Here is a 20,838-nt window from a genome sequence, read left to right as displayed (position 1 = left end):
CCACCAACGTTCTTGAGTAAGCACGTTCCCAGCCTCCTCGGAAACCGAAAGAACCCTAGCAAAAGCGTCTCGTACAGTGAAGGTTCGAAGGACGGGACAAATCCACCAGCTACCTCGCGAAAACTCCCCGCACCATGGCAAGACCCTCGGCGCAAGGAGTGGGGGGCAATTGATGAAGGAAGATTTGGCTCGACCTCTTCATTATGTGACACGTGGCAGAAACGACAGCTCGACAGAAGGGGCCAAGCCTAGGCGGGGACAAGGGTACACACCGCCGAACTGACCCACCTTGTAACAGCTCGGGATAGACTTCACCGAACTAACCCACTTTGTAACAGCTCGGGATACACTTCGCCGAACTGACCCACCTTGTAACAGCTCGGGATAAATATCGCCGAACTGACCCACCTTGTAACAGCTCGGGATAGACATCGCCGAACTGACCCACCTTGTAACAGCTCGGGATAAACATCGCCGAACTGACCCACCTTGTAACAGCTCGGGATAAACATCGCCGAACTCTACCACCTTGTAACAGCTCGGAATAGACATCGCCGAACTGACCCACCTTGTAACAGCTCAGAATAAACATCGCCGAACTGACCCACCTTGTAACAGCTCGGGACACTTCGCCGAACTGACCCACCTTGTAACAGTTCGGGATACCTCCGAGCTCAAGACCGCCTCGCTCAGCACTTCGCATCATCTTCTAGGCACCAAAGCCAAACAAGTCGTACCATGCCTAACACCAGGGAATTCCGTGCCCGAGGGCGCCACGCCTGACTGACTTGGGATCTGACGTTTGGCAGCAGCACTCTAAACGGCCACCTGCCACCGCCACTGACGCCGCCATCTCCAGTTAGACGGTTAGGCAGTGACGGTTCTATCTCAACAGAAGGGACGACGGCCGAGTTGACAAGCGCAAGGGTAATCATACCCGATCTGACAAGGGCCTCGGGACGAGTACACGAAGTGACTATAAGACCCCCTGCCCCCCGACAACGGAGGTATGCAAACTTTGCGCTATCTGGTATTACCTTGCTTTTGAAAGATTCTAACTTGAGCTTCGGAGCCTCTACACCGGGTTGCCCCCGGAGTTTCCCCATCTCCTCCGTTTCAGGTTCCCTGCTACCCCGTTCGGAAGCAACGCAGCGGACAGCTAAGATCGGCCGGATCGCGCTCCATCAGGTACCAATATCTAATTTACCATTGATTCTTACATATAATTATGTAAAGGGGACCTAATGAATGCGCGTACGTGTAGAATGGGTCAAAGAACTGGTCCACATAAGTAATAGAATTTCTGGCTTACCGGTCAGTAAAGTATCAAACTAACTTGTATCGAGCGTGCAATGCAAGGAGCAAAAATACATATTATATCACTTAGTAGTAGAAATGTTACTCATGTACATAGAAATGTTATACTAGTAATTAGTATAATTTTTTTTTTCTGGATGGGCTTTCAGGTCAGCTCGCCAAAAACAAACAAAACCAACCAAAGCCCAGAAAACTTGTCGAGTCGGGTCAAATCTCCTTGTCTGTGTGTACCACACCAAATTGGTTCCCTAACTCCATTAATTCCACATGATGCATTCGATCAGGATGAGAGTGGATCTCAGTCCAATTTTTATATCAGAGAAAGAAGTAGACAAGTAATGTAACAGGGGAATTCGATCAGGATGAGAGTGGATCTAATTCCAATTTTTATATCAGAGAAAGAAGTAGACAAGTAATGTAACAGGGGAATTCGATCAGGATGAGAGTGGATCTCAGTCAACTTTTTATATCAGAGAAAGAAGTAGACAAAGTAATGTAACAGGAGAATTCGATCAGGATGAGAGTGGATCTCATTCCAATTTTTATATCAGAGAAAGTAGACAAGTAATGCAACAGGGGAATTCGATCAGGATGAGAGTGGATCTCAGTCCATTTTTTATATCAGAGAAAGAAGTAGACAAGTAATGTAACAGGGGAAATACATGATGATGGTGATGGTATCGTACAACCAAATTTCCAAGTTTCACTTCACTTTACACAATTACATGCACCGAACGAATTAAGCCGGAAAAAAGTCATCATCATCAAAACGGAAAACATCATCAAAGTCACCGACGGACCCCATCCCGACGAAGCTCATGTCCAGACTGTGAGAGCTGGTGCTACACGAGTAGACGCCCGAAATCACATCCCCATGATCAGACCCGGGTGTGGATGGCAACGCTGATGTAGGGACAGATGGCAGAAAACATTGTGATGAAGATTGCTGGTTGTGAGTGAGCTCCTCCATCTCATGGTTTGGGATTTCTTCCTGGCATTCCTGTTTTATTATTGGGGGGAAAGAGGAAGAGAAGAAGGGATGGTGCTCCTGGAGCTGCTGCTGGTTAGTTATTGGAGCGTCTGAGTCTGACTGAAAGCTTAGAACGAAGGAGGAGGAGTCTGTATGGGTAGAGTCCATGATGAATTGGGGGGGCTTTGATATATCTTTGCATGTGTGCTGGCCCTTGTATATAGTGCGATACTTTGGTGGGTCATCTTCAATTTGCTGTACTTGTTTGGTTGCTGCACACCCTTGGTCGTTTTTGTGAGTGCACCTATAATAGTTCCTGCTCCATCATCACATAATAAAAATTAATTTATTATGATATAAATTTGCTTCGTCGTCATCATCATCATCATCTACAAACCTTGGGTATTTGCAATTGAGGATCACTTTTTGGCCGTATTTTCGCCACGCACGGCCGTCGTCAATGGGAGTGGGAGTGATCTTTGTCCATGTCTCAGAAACCTTTCTGCAACCAAGAAACGAAATCTGCATGTTAGTAAATAGTGTCGATTACCCAAATTAAGCCAAATGCATTCTCTATCTGTCAATGAACAGAGGTAACTATGACAGTGGAAAAGAATTGGGGACAACAATGTCATCTGGCAATCAAGATATCCCCCTTGTCTCTTGTTTGACCTGGAACTCCCAGCCAGTGCCCAGTGGGTACCCAAGAATCCAAATGACGAAAAAGACTCTTCTGCCTCTATTCCATCCAAGGTGACTAAATTACCCCTTGATCTTCCTTGCCTAAAACAAAGTTCGTTTCATTATTTTTCAGCATGTGATCAGCCAATTACCTTCTCTTGTAACCTCCTCTACGATCCTTGACTGCTGGAGACTTCCTGCTCTCGCCGGAATCTTCCGTCCTTGGGCCATCACAACTGGGCGAACTCACATGCGTACTCGACGGGTTCTGACAGACCTCTCCGGAGTCAGCGGACTTGAGTGCAGAAATAGCCTCGGTGAAGGATCGTAAGATTTTTGGGAGGAGATCTTCGGTGGACAAGGACCCATCCTCATGTCCGAGGCAATTGCAAAGGATAGTTTGAAGTTGGGTTGTGAGTTCACGGCCTCGCACGAGACTGTTGATCAGCCTTTTCCGATCAATAGAGAAATTTCCCTGCCACGGAGATTCAACAGCTGTGTCCATCTCGCTTGGTTTATATGTTATGAGCGGCTCTGCTTCTTCTCCTTTCTGACTTGTTTTCCTTCCTCAAAGGTTATCCTCGGCGGTTGAGGGCCTTGAGGCTGAGGAGGAGTGAGGGAAGGGGAGAGAAGGTGAGTGATGATGATGAGATGAAGAGAAAAGATTGCTTTTTAGGTGTTTTTATGTGCACGGGGGGAGCAAAGGAGGAGGATAAACATTAAAAAAGAAAAAGATAAACAATTGGGAAAGGAAAAAAAAAAAATATACAGAGAAGTTGAAAGGAAGGTTGATTGGAAAAATCGCGGTAGTAGCGTAGTGAGCGTATACAAAGGGTGATCATTTTACAAGGTGACGTCAAAATGAATCGTCAGTGGAGTGGCGTCAGCCTGTTGTTTCGTCGCTGCCCTCCTGGCATCGCTAATTTAAAATTCGCAAGTTGATGATGCGCGTACTTGCACACATTTATGGCTTAACAATTCTAATGCATGACCATTATGGCGAGAGATATTCCCGACACACGGTGGGATGGGGCTGTGAGGTGCGTTTTGTGAGTGCACAGCACTATACCCTTTGTTTGTTCTGGGACGAGATCTGCTCCTCACTCTCGAGCGCCTCACATGCGCATCCACCATGCATTAGGAACATCTCCCGTGTGAGGCGCCTTCTGTGGGGGCAGATCCGGTCTCGTTTGTTCTCTCTCCGTCTCTTCTAAAGACCAATAGTTTAAAAGATAAAAGCGTGAGGAGGATTGCATATTGCATATTTCATGAAAAGATGCTGGTTTGACGAAAACAACCTTTACTATTTAGATAACTATTGCCTAATTATGGTAGAGTATGTAGTGATTATCTATTTTTGTTTCTGTCATTACTCATTACATATTTACATGCTGATTGATGACGAAGTCACAAGCTTACACATGAAAAAAAAAAAACAAAAAAAAAAATATCGTACAAACGTATTAAAGTACGAGTGCTGAGCTTTGGTATAAATAGTGTTCAATTATTAAAAAAACCCTTATGGGTGTTACCTTTATGCTTATAAGTTATATAGGGTAAATTGTTGAAACGTCTTAAGTTTGATAATTGTAATCACTTTTTCTAAATTTTTTGAAATAATTGTAAATAGATTTTTTCTATTAAATTTTTTTAACAAAAAGTATCAAACTGTCCAAAATATTCATATGAGGATAGTTTTTAAATGAAAAAACAATATAAACTTTATAAACAACAAAAAATTATATAATTTAAAAGTTGCAGCCTCACATTTGATTGATTGATATGAAGGACAAGTTTAGAATATAATTCAATTTCAAACAAGAAAGGGCTCCACTATGATATCTATGATATCGGAAAGATATGATATCCCAAAATGTTTGTTGACTAATCAATTGGTCTTATCATAAATGTGGTAGCCAAGCATGTGCTATTCATGGGTGGGTTTTGATTTGTCAAAACTCTTGAAATACAATGTCTTTCCTGTATTATAGATTTTCCTAAAAAGAAATTAAAAGTGTTTGGACCAGTGATTCATATGAGAAAAGAAAATTGAAAAATAAATATTTTGGTCAAAAATAATTACATAACCAGATATTTTAGATATTTTCATGATTCTTTTTAGAAGATTCTAACAAAAAAGGATCTATTTACAACTATATGATAAGTAATTATCAAACTAAGAGGAAGATTTCAATAACAATTTTTCTTAATAACAGGTACAAGAAGACGCACTATCCAAATTTGTGATCGGCTTTAATCAGTATTAGGCCCGTTCACGTGTTGGAACAGCCTAAAATCGAGAAAATCTCCATACGTATACGTATGTACTTTATTTCATGAGTAGATATGTGTAATGAAAGGGCGATAAAGAATTAAAGACTGTTCGAAGTTCGAACGGACCTTAGATTGACTGAAGCGAACCGCCGAGTTCTCAAGATTTTAATTTTTATGAGAAGTGAGAAGAGATGAAACTCAAACTCATTCACAGAACCCAAGGCAAGTGTAGTAATAATGGATAACAAAAGCGACGGTAAATCATAAATGAAAAGGGTCCTTCCTTCCTCAAGCCTCTCTTTTTGTGTTTTTATAAAGTTATCCGTTGGGAGACACAAGAGTGATGAGTGACGATGATGCCCTATTGGTCAATAGGGGGTGTGCCGTGCGCGTCCAATAGGGGGTGTGCCGTGCGCGTGCCTAAACCACTCACCAACACCACGTTTATTAGATTATATCACTTCCAGTCTTCCACTATCCACTAATAAATCTTAAATTACGTCTTTCAGCATCGTATAATCCCATCCGACGTTTTTTATGGCAGCTTGTTAATTTATTAAAATTTACTAAATTAAATAATAATTTAAAGAAAAGCATATAGTTAATTGCATTGAGAGAATCATGGCATGTGGTTAATCACATCCTTAGAGTTCAAAGATTGGTTTTGAATAGTCAAATAAGGTTGGTTAGCAATTAAAAAATCCATTATTGCATTTGCATCTTTCTCGCTCTCAATTCTTTGGGTGTTTTTATAGTTCCATTGGATGTAGGATAGAGCTTTAAGGCTCAGTTTGGACTTTGGAAAGAGTATAAATATAATAATGTACAGTGCCAATGCATTGGAGCTTTAGTTTTGTTTGGCCATGGGTGAATGATTCCGTTCGAATCGGACACCGTGTTCACACGTGATTTTATTACGAGTGGAACCCTGTTCACATTGGAGCTTTAGTTTTGTTTGGCAATATAAATGGAATTTAAATGGGATTTGTGGGAATTTTAAAGATATAGGGGGCCAAAAGTTAAGAAAAATGTGTCAGGGGGTCAAAATATAAGTGGAATTTAAATGGGTTTTGTAGGAATTTTGAAGACAGGGGGGAGGCATGGCTCCCCTCCGCCACCCCTTGGCTCCGCCCCTGCAATTTCAGTCCATGCCACGGGATGAGCCCCCCCCCCCCCCCCCCCCCCCGTTTGGTTGGTTGTGGATGGAACCAATCCATACTATATCACAGACCATCCTCGCCCACGGCCCAAAATCCCAACCACACATATATCTCATGGATTTAGCCAATTCATAGCATTTCCACACTCTACTTTGATACAATATATATCTTATACATACTTTTCTTTCATTTTAATTTTTATACTTTAAAATAATAATTTTAAGATTTTAATATTTTATCAATAAAATAATATATTTTTTATTTTTAAAATAACTTTTTGCAAAAAAAAATACCAAGTTTGGTCAATTGATAATTTCAATTATATTTTAGAAATAATAGCAAATTGAGTGAGCAGGAGAAAACATGAAGTTTTTAGGACAAAATTGCCCTTTGTTAAAAATAGAATTCATTGAATCTAATAAGCATTCGTGTTTTGTTCATCTTTTCCATGTTCAAATTCGACTCCATCCATTCAGTTGGAAGCATCTCCAAGTTCGAGTTCGATTCCATTCATTAAATGACTCCAGCCATTCAAACAACTTCAAATTGGGAAGCATCGACTCCATCTGGCTGAGAAGCATCGACTCAATCGATTCAAACTGCAATTGGCTACGAAGCATCGACTCCATCCATTCAAACGACTTCAGATTGGGAAGCATCGACTCCATTTGGCTAAGAAGCATCAACTCCATCGATTCGAACTACGACTGGCTAGGAAACATCAACTCCATCTTCAAAGCAAGTGTACTAGAGGAAGGTGGTGAATGATAATTTCAGATTGGCTAAATTAGCAAGACAATTGAATAAAGCTCATAATGATTATCTCTATGATTAATACTCAAACTACATATCTACTTATATGATTAACAACAAGAACAGGTTTTGTGCCTAGACTATATAGTATGGAGCAACCTAGGTGGTGTTTAACAGATTTAGGCATAATCCAACATGGGGAAGGACCAAATGGTTTATTATAGAGTTGGAAACCATCTGACATTACACAAACTAGATGGTTTATTACAAAGTTAGAAACCATCTGACATCAAAAAGACTGGATAGTGTTTTACAAAGTTGGAAAGCATCCAGCTAGACCTGTTTATGGGTCGGGCCGGGCTTTCACTCTATATTAACAAATTTTTCTAAGGCCAAAGCCCGAGCCCGAAATTTAGCCCATGTTGTTACTATTGCTGAAGCGGCTAAATAGAGATAGAGAGAGAGAGAGAGAGAGAGAGAGAGAGAGAGAAATTATAAAGAAAAAAATAAAAAATGTATATATTAAATTATAAATATATATATTTTTTAATAAACATTATATTATTTATATATTTTATATAATATATAAAATACATATTATATATTTTATAAAATATATAATATTGAGTCAGGTCGGGTCGGGCTCGAGCCAGGCTTTTTTGACAAATCCCAAGCCTAGCCCGAAACACAGTCGGGCTTACTGTATTAGGCCCGAGGTCAGGCCCACGGTCCTAATTACATGAGCAAGCCCGACCGGAGTGCGGGCCGGGCCATCGGGCTACCCGGCCCATGAACAAGTCTACATCCAGCATTACACATACCGGATAGTATTTTATAGAATTGGAAACCATTTGGCATTACACAAACCGGATGGTTTATTGCAATTTTGAATCTTCAATTGCAATTGTAAATTTCAGCCCCTCATGTGATAAAATAGTATTTACACCCTCAAAATCATCTAAGGCCCAACATTCCATAAAGCAGTATATAATTCTCACAAGTGTATAAACCATCCAACATGGAGAAGAACGGATGGTTTATTATAGAGTTGGAAACCATTTGGCATTACACAAATTATATAGTTTTTTATAGAGTTTGATACCATCCGGCATTACACAGATCAGATTATTATTTGCAATTTTTAAACATAATTTTTTTGAATGCTTTTTGAAACATAAATTATAGTTGCAAACATCTATCCCTCTGGATCATAATTACATCATCAAAATCATTTATAACCCACTAAACCTCTTTATTCTGTATAATTCTTATATATTTGCAGACTTAGAAACCATCCGGCACTAAAAAGGCCAAATAATTGTTTGCAATTTTGATACATAAATTAAAGTTTTGAACATCTATCCCCTGTAGGTACTTACACCATCGAAACCATTTATAACTCAATGAACCTCTTGTTTCTGTATGATTCTCATATTTATAGACTTAGAAAACCAAATTGCATCATGTATCTATTGGATATGTGTCATTCCACGATGTTAAAGCACACAAGCCATGTTTGTGCATGACCATAAACCTTTGCCTCTAATGCCTCTACTGGGACTTCTTCAGCATACAAATCATCATATGGTTGTCATTTATATAATTAAGGTTGTAGAGTCCTATGTATATTAACTCATTTTATGAGCTATTATATACTAATATTTTGGTCAAAAGAAATTGTAGTTTCTTCAGCATTCAGATCATCATATTGTTGCCATTTATATAATTTTGGCAACCATTCATTTCCAACTTTCTATTGACTTCTAAGTCTTATTTCTTTTACTTACATTTTGCAAATAATCAACTAAATCATCATTTACTTACATTTTGAGAGGAAGGGATTTTTTTCATTCTTTAAACAAAAGAATACACAATCAGAATTTGACCAAAGAATCACATTAATTACTTAAACAATGAAATACAAATACAAAGAAACAACAAACAAAAAATAAAATATGTAAAACCTCCCCAAACCAGTTAAAAAGAGTTGGAGAAACAAGAAACAAGAAAAAAAATAATGGGAATGGGACCCTATATTGAGGTTAGAAGAAGAAACCTTTTTCTTGTTAACTCTGAAGTTTGCGAGAAGACAAACAACCAAACAATAATTTCAAACTCGAACTTGGAGAATGGGACCCCAGATCACTCAAACTCGAACTTGGATGAAGAATGGGATCCCAAATCACTTGAACTTGCACTTGGATGAAGAATGGGACTCCAAATCACTCGAACTCAAACTAGGAGGGATATTGCTTTGAAGATGGAGTCTTTGCAACCATCCACAGTTTGAATCGATCGAGTTGATGCTTCCCACCAGATGGAATCAATGCATCCCAATCTAAAGTTGTTTGAATGGATGGAGTCGATGATTTCAGCCAACCGCATTTTGAATGGACGGAGTCAAACTCGAACTTGGAGATGCTTCCAGTCAACCACAATTTGAATGGATGGAGTCAAACGAATAAAACATGAATGCTTTTTGGATTCGATGGATTTTGTTTTTAACAAAGGGTAATTTTGTCCTATCAACTTCATATTTCCTCCCGCTCACTCAAATTGCTATTATTTATAAAACGTAACTGAAATTTTCAATTGACCAAACTTGGTCAATTTTTTTACAAAAAAGTCCTTTTACTTTTTAATTATTTTACTATTATTTTATTAAAATTAATATTTGTTGGTTAATATTAATGCAAAAATTATACATTTATGATCGATTGTATAGATCATTCATAAAATGTACATGAGATACATTTAATTAAAAAGTGTGGTATGAACTAGTCCACACCACGCCTACAAAACAACACTGTGGGTGTGGACTTGTCCAATCCACATAGTTTGTCCATAATTCAGAACATGTGTGGATTGTGGTGTGGTGCGGATTGATCTTTACCACTAGGTGTGGTGTGGACTAGTCCACACCCACCAATTTCTCATACACACTATAGAACACCCCTTAGTAAGATGAGGTGAGAACACGGAGAGAGACTAGATAGCTTGGTGAAAGAGCTAGAGAGCTCGATGAGGGAGAGCTTGAGATCTTTGTGTGTGTGTGTGTGTGTGTGAGAGAGAGAGAGAGAGAGAGAGGGAGGGAGAGAGGGAGAGGGAGAGAGGGAGAGAGAGAGATCTCGATGAGAGAGTGATGGAGAACTCCATGAGAGTTGGAGAGCTCGATGAGGAAGAGAGAACTGGAGAACTCCATGAGAGTTGGAGAGCTCGGTTGGAAGTGTGTTGAGGTGTCCAACATGTCTTGTGCATAGTAGCATAATGTATTGTTATGTTGTGTACATCTTTTCTAATTGCAAGCTTTGCTTAGTAGCCAATGTGATACCCTACTGTTAGAGGTGGCCACGAGTCGAGCTTCTCACAAGCTATTTGAGCTCGGCTCGGTTTAAGCCAAGTTTCGAGCCGAGCTCAAGCTTGATATCTAGGCTCGTTTGCTAATCGAATCGAGCTTGAGCCAAGTGAAGCTCAGCTCATGAGGCTTCATTCACACACACACACACACATAATAATATTATACATACATACATACATATATGTATAATAAATAATTTTTATTATACATAATAATATTTTATATATAATATTTTTTTATTTTTTATGTACAATAGTAAATGATTTTTATTATTCTTATTTTTTGTATGTAAAATAAAAACATTTTATATGTATTTTTTTATTTTTATATGTATAATTTTTATTTTTTAGAAAAGAACTTGACTTGCAATTGAGATCGAGCCGAGTCGAGCTCAAACTTGCGAGCTTTGAACCGAATCGAGATCAAGTTCAAGTCTCTAACTCAAATCAAGCTCAAGCCTAAAATAGTTTCAATGAGTTGAGCTCGAATAGCCAAGTATTCAGCTCGACTCAAATTGAATCCACCTCTACCTATTGTAACAACTTTCCATTTGCACCCTTGTGGCCGATTTCAACATCAACAAAATGACGCCTTCTATGGAAACATGAGAAAAAATCATATTTCATCAACCTGACTAGCAAACTCCCTTGCTAAGCCTAAGTGATGGCAAAACTAACCTGAGGCAATGGCCAAACCATGCTAACTCAACAAACACAGGGCAAAGCTAACCTATCGGCTTAGAGACATAAGTAATCAAACTGTTACTTCCTTTAGACGAGCCAATTTGGACGGTACCTCATCCTCGAAAGGGGGAGGGGGGGCATCTGATATGGCCAAAACAGACCACCAGTCAAAAACCACTAAGTGGCAACATGCTAAGGGGGAGGGCAAAGTCATTAATTGACCAAGCTCACCAAGGGCAGGCTAACCTGACCGAACTAAGCTTGGCCAATTAATATCAATTTTTGAACTGTTGTTGAATCAGACAGTTGAACCATTTAACCTTGAAGCCATTCAAGAAATTGGTTCCCCTTCACCCTAAAACTGTTCATGGGACAAAAACCATTAATTTGGTCAAACCAGTGATCCCAAAAACCGGTGGCCAAAGGTATTGTTGTTCCGGGACAGTTTTTAAAACGTTATCTTCATCCACCATTACAAATTACTAACAGCCTGCCCCTGAGCCACTCGAGAATGAACTACTTGATTTGCTTAGCTGGTGCTTGGTATCAGACCTTCTTCACCAATACGCACCGTACTTGTAACTACTCCTAAACAAGAGTGTACAAATACAATGGCTGATATATGATCACAAAGGCGATGGAGTCGGGGGTCGGGAGAACGGCAAACCGTAGTATGCAGAAATAACAGATTAGGCGCTCAAACTTCAAAACCAAAGGGCTGCATTAGGGGAATTGACCTGTTTTTATAATAAATGAAAAGTGTGAACAGTTATATCAATAGTAATATGTGTACGTATAAGACTAACAGACTAACAGACGTGTAGGTGTTGGGAAGTGATAGGTGGGATTCGTCAGTCATCTCATCCTTTCCCTGTTTGCTGAACCATCTTTTCCAATGTAATCAATTTTACTTCTCAACTGTTTCACCTATCCACTTTAATCAAATGTTGGTGCGGCCCAACCTGCAACACAAGAATGATAAGAGATTGAAGATGATGAATCGAGTCATCCTAATCCTAATGGATGAAATATGAACTCATTCAACACACATAAAATCATAGTTGACTTGGGATTAGGAATGGGTAGTAGATTTGCTGACAGGCTGGGCTCCGACCAGGCTTTACCACTTATTAATATAAAGGCTTAAGCCTGAGTTCAGCTCCAATTTAAAGTTAAAAAGCCCCGTGTGTACGTTGTACAATATCTTACTTGTATGTTTTAATTTTTAATTTGTCCCTGCCCAATCATTGCCTAATCGTGCATTTTATACATCAAAAGAATATTAAAAAAAGAATAGTAATATAGTTGATATCTAATACCTGCTATTAATATATTTTTTATTATTTATAATATTATTGATTGTGCTCGGGCTCAGATTAGGTTTATTTAAAAATTCCAAGCCTGACCTGTAAAAAATAAAATAAAACCAGGCCTAAAACTTATAGCCCAAGAATGATTCCGTGGGCCTCAAGACGGAATGGGCCGTGCAAACGCAATTTTTTGGGCTTAGATTACAAGTGGGATTCAACCTGCAAAGCTCCCCTGCAAACTCAGTATATGCTTTTTTTTATCCAAAAAGTTATGGTTGCACTTAGACTAATAATATGGGATGCAAGAAAAAAGATGTTGCATGAAAAATATATTCCCATATCCCATATTTGTCTAAATTCAATAGAAATTACCTCTCTACATATCTCTCCTGCAGAGTATTCCACAAATAGAAAAATCCCAATTTTACTTGTACATTGATGGTTCATTTATGCCATCATTGAATCGGGCAACTAATTCATATGTTTTGGTGTAGAGAGTAACAAAGTAGTAGCAGCAGCAGGTTATAAACTTCAAGTAAAGCATGGTACAATCCGACTGTACCAAATCCAGTCTAATGTGAGTCCACTTACAAATGGACTGGACCCAATGCAGTCTAAATCCAATTCAATCCAATACATTAAAATGTAAATAGACTGGATTGGATCCAACCCAAACCGAGTGAAATATAAAAAATTATATAAATAAAAAGTAAAACATATAAAAATATATAAAAATATATTAAAACAAGAAAATATGAACATTACGAAAATATATCCTTTTAACATTAAAAAAGCACTTTTGTATAAAAAAACAACTCTCCGAAATTCAATAACCCTCCATGATGTCTCAAAGCTTGCTATGGGTTAACATTAAAAAGGCACTTTTGTAGAAAGCCCCTACATTTAATGAAAAGGAACAAAGTTTGCTCCCCAAAGTCGGGGGGTGGGTTGAGTTTGGAAATTCTTAAGTTGGCCAATGAAGGCTGCCTTGCAACATTGGGCTGGAGAATCCTAAGAGAAGAAGAAAACCTATGGGTTAAAGTGGTGAAGGGTAAAAATTTAAGAAATAGAAATTTATGGGAAGTCAAGGCTAAGAAGGGAATTTCTTGGGCATGAAGAAGGATCTTAAGTGCCAGAGATCTATTAGTTTATGGACTGATAGGTGGGCATGTGAAGAACCCCTTGTTGTAATCGTGAATCCTGAATTAGGTGAGGAAGATTCAGCTCTTGTGTGCGACTTCATTGATCATGATAGAGGGGTATGGAGGGAGAATAAAATTCGTAGTTTGGTCCCCACATAAATTTGAACAAGAAACTTCCTTCAAAGGACCTCCTTCGAAAGGAAAGAGGAGTTGTAATATTGATGAGTCTTGTAACAGATGCAGTGAGGATGAACATATTAATCATATTTTTAGGGGTTATATTTATTCTCGACAGATTTGGAACTTGATCAACTTTACCTTGACAAATGGCGATGACCTTAATTTAGACCTACTGGTTTGGTGGGCAGAAATTCACAAAACACTAATTTGAATGAAAAAGTGTATATTAATTCAATGGTATATTTGGAAAGCAGAAATCAAAAAATTTGTTATAATGTAGATTCTCCTCCTCAGCTTGTTGTGGAGAGCCTTCTTAGAGGTTAAGGAAATGGAAGAAGAATATCTCAAAGTGTAAATATATTTGTTGGACCCCTCCCAACCCAGGGGCTATGCCTCATGCGAGGATAATGGTACATGCTCAGTGGTGGCTATTGTGAGAGACCATGCAGGAGGCAACATCTTGGACGCTAAAAGATATTCTTTGGGGACATCGACTATCAATGAAGTAGAAGTTTGGGCGGCGTGGGAAGGGCATAATTTCGGGTGCAATTTCAAGGACTGCGAGATCATAATCGAAGGAGACGCCTTAAGGGTCAATTCCCCCTTGGATAATGAGGAATATCAGGATGGAGTGTCTCCTCATCAAAGAGAAGCTGAGGAAGGGTGTCACATACAAGCATAAAGCAAATCCAAATTTGGCTCGCTTTCTTCCATCAGTGTTGTCTCTTTGCACCTTTCCTCTCCCCTTGGGATTTACAATTTATTTGATTTTGTGATTCTTGGGGTCATCATGTAGAAGTGTAAATCAGGTCATGTCGTCCGTGGCCCAATACAATCTAACTTGAATTTGGATCGGCACGACAATACGTGGGTCGTGCTATGCCTAATACGATGGTCCGGGTCGTGTTGGGCCTGGGGTTCTAAGTCCACGGTCTGGCATGTCATGACACAATTGTGCGTGTTGTGCCACTCGCGGTCCATGTGCTGGCATGGCTCGTAGCGGGCCACGCTCAGCCTGCTCAATGAACTAGCCATTAGGGGGGTCCCCAAAGACTATTTTTAGTTTTTTGGGATTTTTTTTATAGAAATATCCCAACAACTATAAATAGTTATATAGGGGGGTATTTATGTATTTTGGTTTTGGGGGAGAAAGAATGACACAAATGCCCCCCCACAGCTATATAACAACTAGTTTGGAGGGCATTTTGGATAAAGTGATAAATAACTTTATAATGACCAAAAATACCCCTCTCAACAATTAAAAAATGGCTTTTTGTTAGGGTATTTTGGGCAACTAAATTATTTTCAATTCTTATAAATAGCCCTATCCTCCACCATTTTCAATTCCTACAATGATCAAAGTCAAGAACAATAGAATAAAATGATGAAGTCAATATTTTTTGTATACTCAATAGTTGTATAGCATTTTTTCAAATTATTGTAAATTTTGTTTTAATTCTATTTAAATTATTTGGTATTTTTTAATAATGTAATTTTTTATTTTCAATTTGTAATTATATTGTACTTTTATATTTTATTAATTTATTCCATTTTTCAAATTTCATATTTCATTCATCCAACCATTGTATGCTTTGTATTATTCAAATTTAAATAAATAAAATTCTTATTTTTCTTCAAATTTGTTATTCACTTTGAGCCGTTGTCTCTTTGACTTCTTATTTGGTTAAATATTTTTTTCATTTCTTTGTTAGAGTAAAAATCACTAATTGTAGATTTAGTTTAATTTCTTGTGAAAGGAAAATGGGAGGAAGATAAAGATTTCAGTAGTAGAGAAGAAAAGAGAATGAGAAAAAAGTAGGAATTCAACCAGGATTCTAAATTAAACCTAGCCGCCAACCTCTAATTATATTTATACTTAACTCAAATGATGAGATATTACAATGATGCCCTTAGTAGGGCGGCTATTAATGTAGTTGAACAGTCACAACTTAAAAACATAAATTGATGGGCCTAAAGCCCAACAACTTCCTAAGTAAATAGCTTAAAATAAGAATAAAAAACAAATAGGTCCAACCCAACGCTCCCCCTCAAGTTGGGAGTAAATATCACACATTCCCAACTTGTATAGATCATGCTTCAGCTTGTTCTTTGCAACACCTTTTGTGAGAACATTCGCCAGCTGTAGATCAGAAGCAATGTATGGGAGACAAAGTTCTCCAAAAGTTACTCTTTCTCTAATAAAATGTCTATCCACTTCAATGTGCTTAGTTTGGTCATGTTGGACTGGTTTATGGGCAATGTTAATTATTGCTTGGTTATCATAGTATAACATCATAGGTTCTTCTACCTATACACCATTTTTTTCTAATAGGGAACAAATCCAGAGAAGTTCTGAAACTCCATGTGCCATGGCCTTGTATTCAGCTTCAACACTTGATTTTACCACCACTGTTTGTTTTTTACTTTTCCACGAGACAAGGTTACCCCCAACAAGGGTGCACACTCCTGAAGTTGATCTCCTGTCATCAAGGCATCCTACCCAATTTGCATTCGTATAAGCCTCTAGTTTCAACTGTCCATGATTAGTAAACAATATGCCTCTTCTCGTGTTTCCTTTCAAATAAGCAAGAATCATGTCAACTGCCTCCCAATGCTGGACTCGTGGAGCATGCATGTATTGACTTACCACACTTACTGCATAGAAAATGTCTGGTCTTGTCATACACAACTATAGCAGCCGACCCACAAGTCTCTGATATCTCCCAATGTCCTTTACTGGTTCACCTTCTGATGCATTGATTCTATTGTTCTGATCAATAGGGGTACTGGTTGCCTTTGTTCCAAGCTTCCATGTCTCTTGAAAAGATCCAAGACATACTTCCTTTGAGAGATAAAAATTTCATGTTTTGATCTTGCAATTTCAATGCCAAGGAAATATCTTAGTTCTCCAAGATCCTTAATTTCAACTTCTTTATGTAGATTCCTTTTCAGACAATCAATCTCACTTAGGTCATTCCGCGTGACAATAATATCATCCACATAAACAATTAGGACTGACACCAAATGTCCCATCTTCTTCACAAACAAGGTATGATCGGATTGAGTCTGAGTGTATCCAAAAGCAATCAAGGCCTTTCTAAATCTGTCAAACCATGCTCTGGGAGATTGTTTCAAGCCATAAAGTGACTTCTTAAGCCTACATACCTTTCCCTTTTTAGTATCACTGTAAAAAGTCAGCAAGAAGATTCATATACACTTCATCTTGCATATCCCCATTTAGGAAAGCATTATTCACATAAAGTTGAAACAAGGGCCAAGAGTATGAGGCAGCAAGAGAAATAAGTATTCGAACAGAGGTCATCTTTGCAACTGGTGCAAAGATCTTTAAGTAATCAACACCATAGGTGTGTGTGTACCCTTTTGCAACAAGTATTGCCTTGTACCTTTCTATACTTCCATCTACCTTATATTTTACCATATAAATTCATCTGCATCCAATTGTCTCATTGCCTTCTGGTAGATCCACAATGCCCATATATGATTCTTAATCAAATTTATCATATTTTCCTGCATAGTTGTCTTCCACCCAGGTTTAGATAGAGCCTCACTAACACCCTTGGGTATAGATACTATGTCAAGGGAGGAAAGAAAAACACGGTAGGAAGAAGAAAGTCCACCGTAGGATAAGTACTGTGAACTACAATGAGCAGCACACTTTCTCTTCCCTTTTCTAAGAGCAATAGGAAGATCAAGGTTATATGTAACAGGGTTAGTAGAATCAATGGGAATTGAAACTGTAGTGAGACTAAGAGGAATACCTGAATCCATGTCAGTTGAATTTGGAGTCTCCAAGGAATTGATAAGAAGTGATGTGAGTTCTACTGCAAATGGAATCAACCTCCTTGTGAAGTCTCTGTCGTAAGTAATGCTGAGAAGTAGGACGCAAAGGAGGTGGTAAGGTAGGTGACACAAGATGGTCAAGCACAAGAGTAGACACAGTGACTGGAACTGGGAGATGAATAGACTATTGACTCACTTCCCCAAAACACTCCCCCTGAGAAGGATTCATTGAAAAGAAGTATGTGGATTAAAAAAATGTGACATCCATGGTTAACATACCGGCTCCTAGAGACTATATCATAATAGCAGTACCATTTCTGATTTTCTGCATATCCAAGGAAGACACACTTCTTTGCCTTGGGATCAAGCTTTGAGCTGTGAGGACCAATGACATGTGCAAAGTAGACACACCCAAACACCCTAAGGAATATGAAACATCTCCTTTCTTAGGAAAAAGGAAACTGAATGGGGTGTTGAATCCAAGTATATGAGAGGGCACCCTGTTAATCAGATATATTGTTGCGAGAACTACATCACCCCAAAACCGAACTGGAACTGCAAATGTTCTCATCATGCTTCTTGCAATTTCAACAATGTGTCTGTTCTTCCATTTTGCAACACCATTCTGTTGTGGACTATAAGGACAAATGCTCTAATGGACAACACCATGTTTTAATAGATATGAAGCAAGGTGCTTTTTAAAATATTTCCTAGCATTGTCTGATCTGAACACCTTTATTCTTGTTCCAAACTGTGTTAGCACCATCTGATGAAATTGCCTCACTAAGGATGGTCTTTCATCGCGGGATCTCATCAGGTAAACCCAAGAGTATCGTGAGAAATCATCCGCAAATAAGAAAAAATATCGATAGCCTCTCATAGAAGGAACATGGTACGGTTTCCACACATCCGAATGAATAACATCAAAAGAAGAATAACACATCTTATTACTAGGTTTAAATGAATGTCTACAATGCTTTCCAAGTTGACAACCTTCACACTCTAGACTTGACAAACTAACAGACTAAAAAAGTTTTGGAAACAAAAAACCCAAAGAAGAAAAAGGTAAATGGCCCAAAAGATTATGCCAAAGCATAACTTGATCCACAGTTCCTGACTCACTATCCATGCTGACATGAAGACTCTGATGAGGAGGAAGAACATCCAAGAGGTAGATCCCGTTCACTTCACGACCACTCCCAATTGTCATCTTTGAATCCAAATCCTGCAAAATACAATGATCAGGAGAAAAAAATACTAAGCACTTCAGGTTTTTAATCAAACTACTAACATATAGCAAATTAGTGCTGAATCTAAGAACATGAAGGACTGAGGGTGGAGAAATAGAATCACTAATCTTGATAGATCCTTTCCCAGCAATAGGAACATGGGATCCATCAGCTATGGTGACCTTATCTCTGCTAGAACAGAGCCAGTAAGAAGAAAAAATAGTAGAGCTATGGGTCATGTGCTTTGATGCTCCATAATCTATAATCCAAGGAGGTCCCTCCTTACCTGAAGTAGAAACATTTCACAGTACTCACCATGGCAGACTGATCAGAAACAAGATTTTTCATCATCACATCTCTCTTGCTCTCCTCTCTTAACACAAAGGCATATGCCTGGGAGAGGGAAACACTGTCCCTAGAAAGAAGATATTGTCTTGCAATATCATACTCAGGGTTAAGGCTAGCAAGAAATTCAAACACCCTATACTTTTCTAGATGTTTCTGATAGGTAGTTGCATCCTTAGTGGTTTCCCAAGCAAATGTCTCTAAATGGTCAATCTCCTGCCACAGGGTTTTAAGGGTTGAAAAATAGGCTGCAATAGGTATATCTCCTTGCCTTGTAGAAATAATCTGATTTCTCAACTAATAAGCCTTAGCAACATTATTCCTTTGTGAATAGGTTTCTGCAACCCCATCCCATATTTCCTTAGTTGTATTTGTGCATAAAAAATTTGTACCTATATGGAGCAACTTGGAATTATACAACCAAGTTATCACCATATAATTCTCCTGTATCCACTAGGAGTTGCTAGTTTTAGGTTTCACTTCCTCACTAGTGATATACCATAATTTCCCACGAGCACCAATGGCCATCTTTGTAGATTGTGACAATTCTAAGTAATTTGCACCATCTAACCTAACTGAAGTAATGGTCATAGTCCCGAAAAGGTCTCCAATACCTCCTCTTACTAGTCCCATTTCACTCATGAGCTTATTTTCAACTCTGTGACCCTTCATGCTTTTCAAAAAATGTAAAGAAAATAACTGAAATATGTAACAAGATCAAACGAAACACTTTAGGAACCAACAACACCTTTATGGTGTCCTAGATTGTCTTTCCATAAAAGATTCATTTTTTTGGGGATGGGAGAAGAGAGAGAAGAGGCAACCACTCTCTCTAGAAGCCTCCAAATTAGGTAGGACTTGAACCGCCCCTTATAGAAAACTCCAAGGAACCCTAGAAAATTAGGGTGCCACTTCTTAGGTAAAAATTGAAGAGTCCAACAGAAACAAGACTCTTCTCCTTTCTCTAGTTTTTCCTGATTTTGATGAAAAACCCTATACCAGCTACATGGCACACAGATCCACCAAAAAATTAAAAAACTGGGCTACCTGAGAGCTTCGATCAGCCTCTTAAATCACCATGCAGTCGGCCGATATAGGGCTGTTTGAGGAAACAACTCAAGGAACCTTCGGCCTGTTCTGATACAAAGTAGAAATCACTGATTGTAGATTTAGTTGAATTTCTTGTGAAAGGAAAAGAGGAGGAAGATAAATATTTCAATAATAGAGAAGAAAAGAGAGGGAGAAAATAGTAATAAGTCAACCAGGATTCTAAATTAGCCCTATTTTCCAACCCCTCATTATATTTATACTTAACTCAAATGATGAGATATTACAAAAATGCCCTTAGTAAGGCGACTACTAATGTAGTTGAACCGTCACAACTTAAAAACATAAACTAAAAAGCCCAATAACTTTCTAACTAAATAGCTTAAACTAAGAATAAAAAACAAATAGGCCAACTCAACCGATAGATTTCTTATTTTTTCAAATAGTTTCCAAAGAAAAGTTAAATATTTTAATTTTATTTAATAATGAAATAAAAAATAAAAAAAAATAGTCTGATTCGATTTGACCCACGCCCAATGCCTGATATGTGGACCAGGCCATGACACGGCCTACAGCCCGCCCGGCCCA

At 38.5% G+C, this 20,838-nt stretch overlaps 1 protein-coding gene and 1 long non-coding RNA gene across 3 annotated transcripts in view; both read right to left on the bottom strand.

Moving 5' to 3' along the window:
- Positions 1-1,909: 1,909 nt before the first annotated feature.
- LOC148868006 (WRKY DNA-binding transcription factor 70-like) lies at positions 1,910-3,701 on the bottom strand. Its single transcript, XM_088968473.1, has 3 exons — positions 3,121-3,701; positions 2,685-2,789; positions 1,910-2,603 (listed from the first exon to the last, which is right to left on the bottom strand). The coding sequence occupies exons 1-3, from the start codon at positions 3,471-3,473 to the stop codon at positions 2,057-2,059; spliced, it is 1,005 nt and encodes a 334-aa protein (XP_088824599.1). The 5' UTR covers positions 3,474-3,701; the 3' UTR covers positions 1,910-2,056.
- Positions 3,702-11,899: 8,198 nt separating this feature from the next.
- Positions 11,900-20,838, bottom strand: part of LOC148868003 (uncharacterized) — a 36,746-nt gene continuing 27,807 nt past the window's right edge. Inside the window, exon 3 of one of the 2 annotated variants that reach the window (XR_016108072.1) lies at positions 11,900-12,158. This is a non-coding gene — a long non-coding RNA (uncharacterized LOC148868003). Of the gene's footprint in view, positions 12,159-18,543; positions 18,855-20,838 lie in introns of those variants that run through there. The other variant, XR_016108069.1, reaches the window with a different exon arrangement.

The sequence above is a fragment of the Nelumbo lutea genome, chromosome 2, assembly GCF_056320005.1.
Source record: "Nelumbo lutea isolate HS-2025 chromosome 2, American lotus-T2T, whole genome shotgun sequence".
Lineage (NCBI taxonomy): Eukaryota > Viridiplantae > Streptophyta > Magnoliopsida > Proteales > Nelumbonaceae > Nelumbo > Nelumbo lutea.
This window is presented reverse-complemented; position numbering and strand designations above follow the sequence as displayed.

Bases quoted from the DNA above. Each gene is read 5' to 3' on its own strand.
- LOC148868006 (XM_088968473.1), bottom strand. From the start codon at position 3,473: ATGGACACAGCTGTTGAATCTCCGTGGCAGGGAAATTTCTCTATTGAT. The intron at 2,790-3,120 runs GTAATTGGCTGA...TCTTGGTTGCAG, and splicing joins AGAGGAGGTTACAAGAGAAG to AAAGGTTTCTGAGACATGGA. The intron at 2,604-2,684 runs GTTTGTAGATGA...ATGATGGAGCAG, and splicing joins CTCAATTGCAAATACCCAAG to GAACTATTATAGGTGCACTC.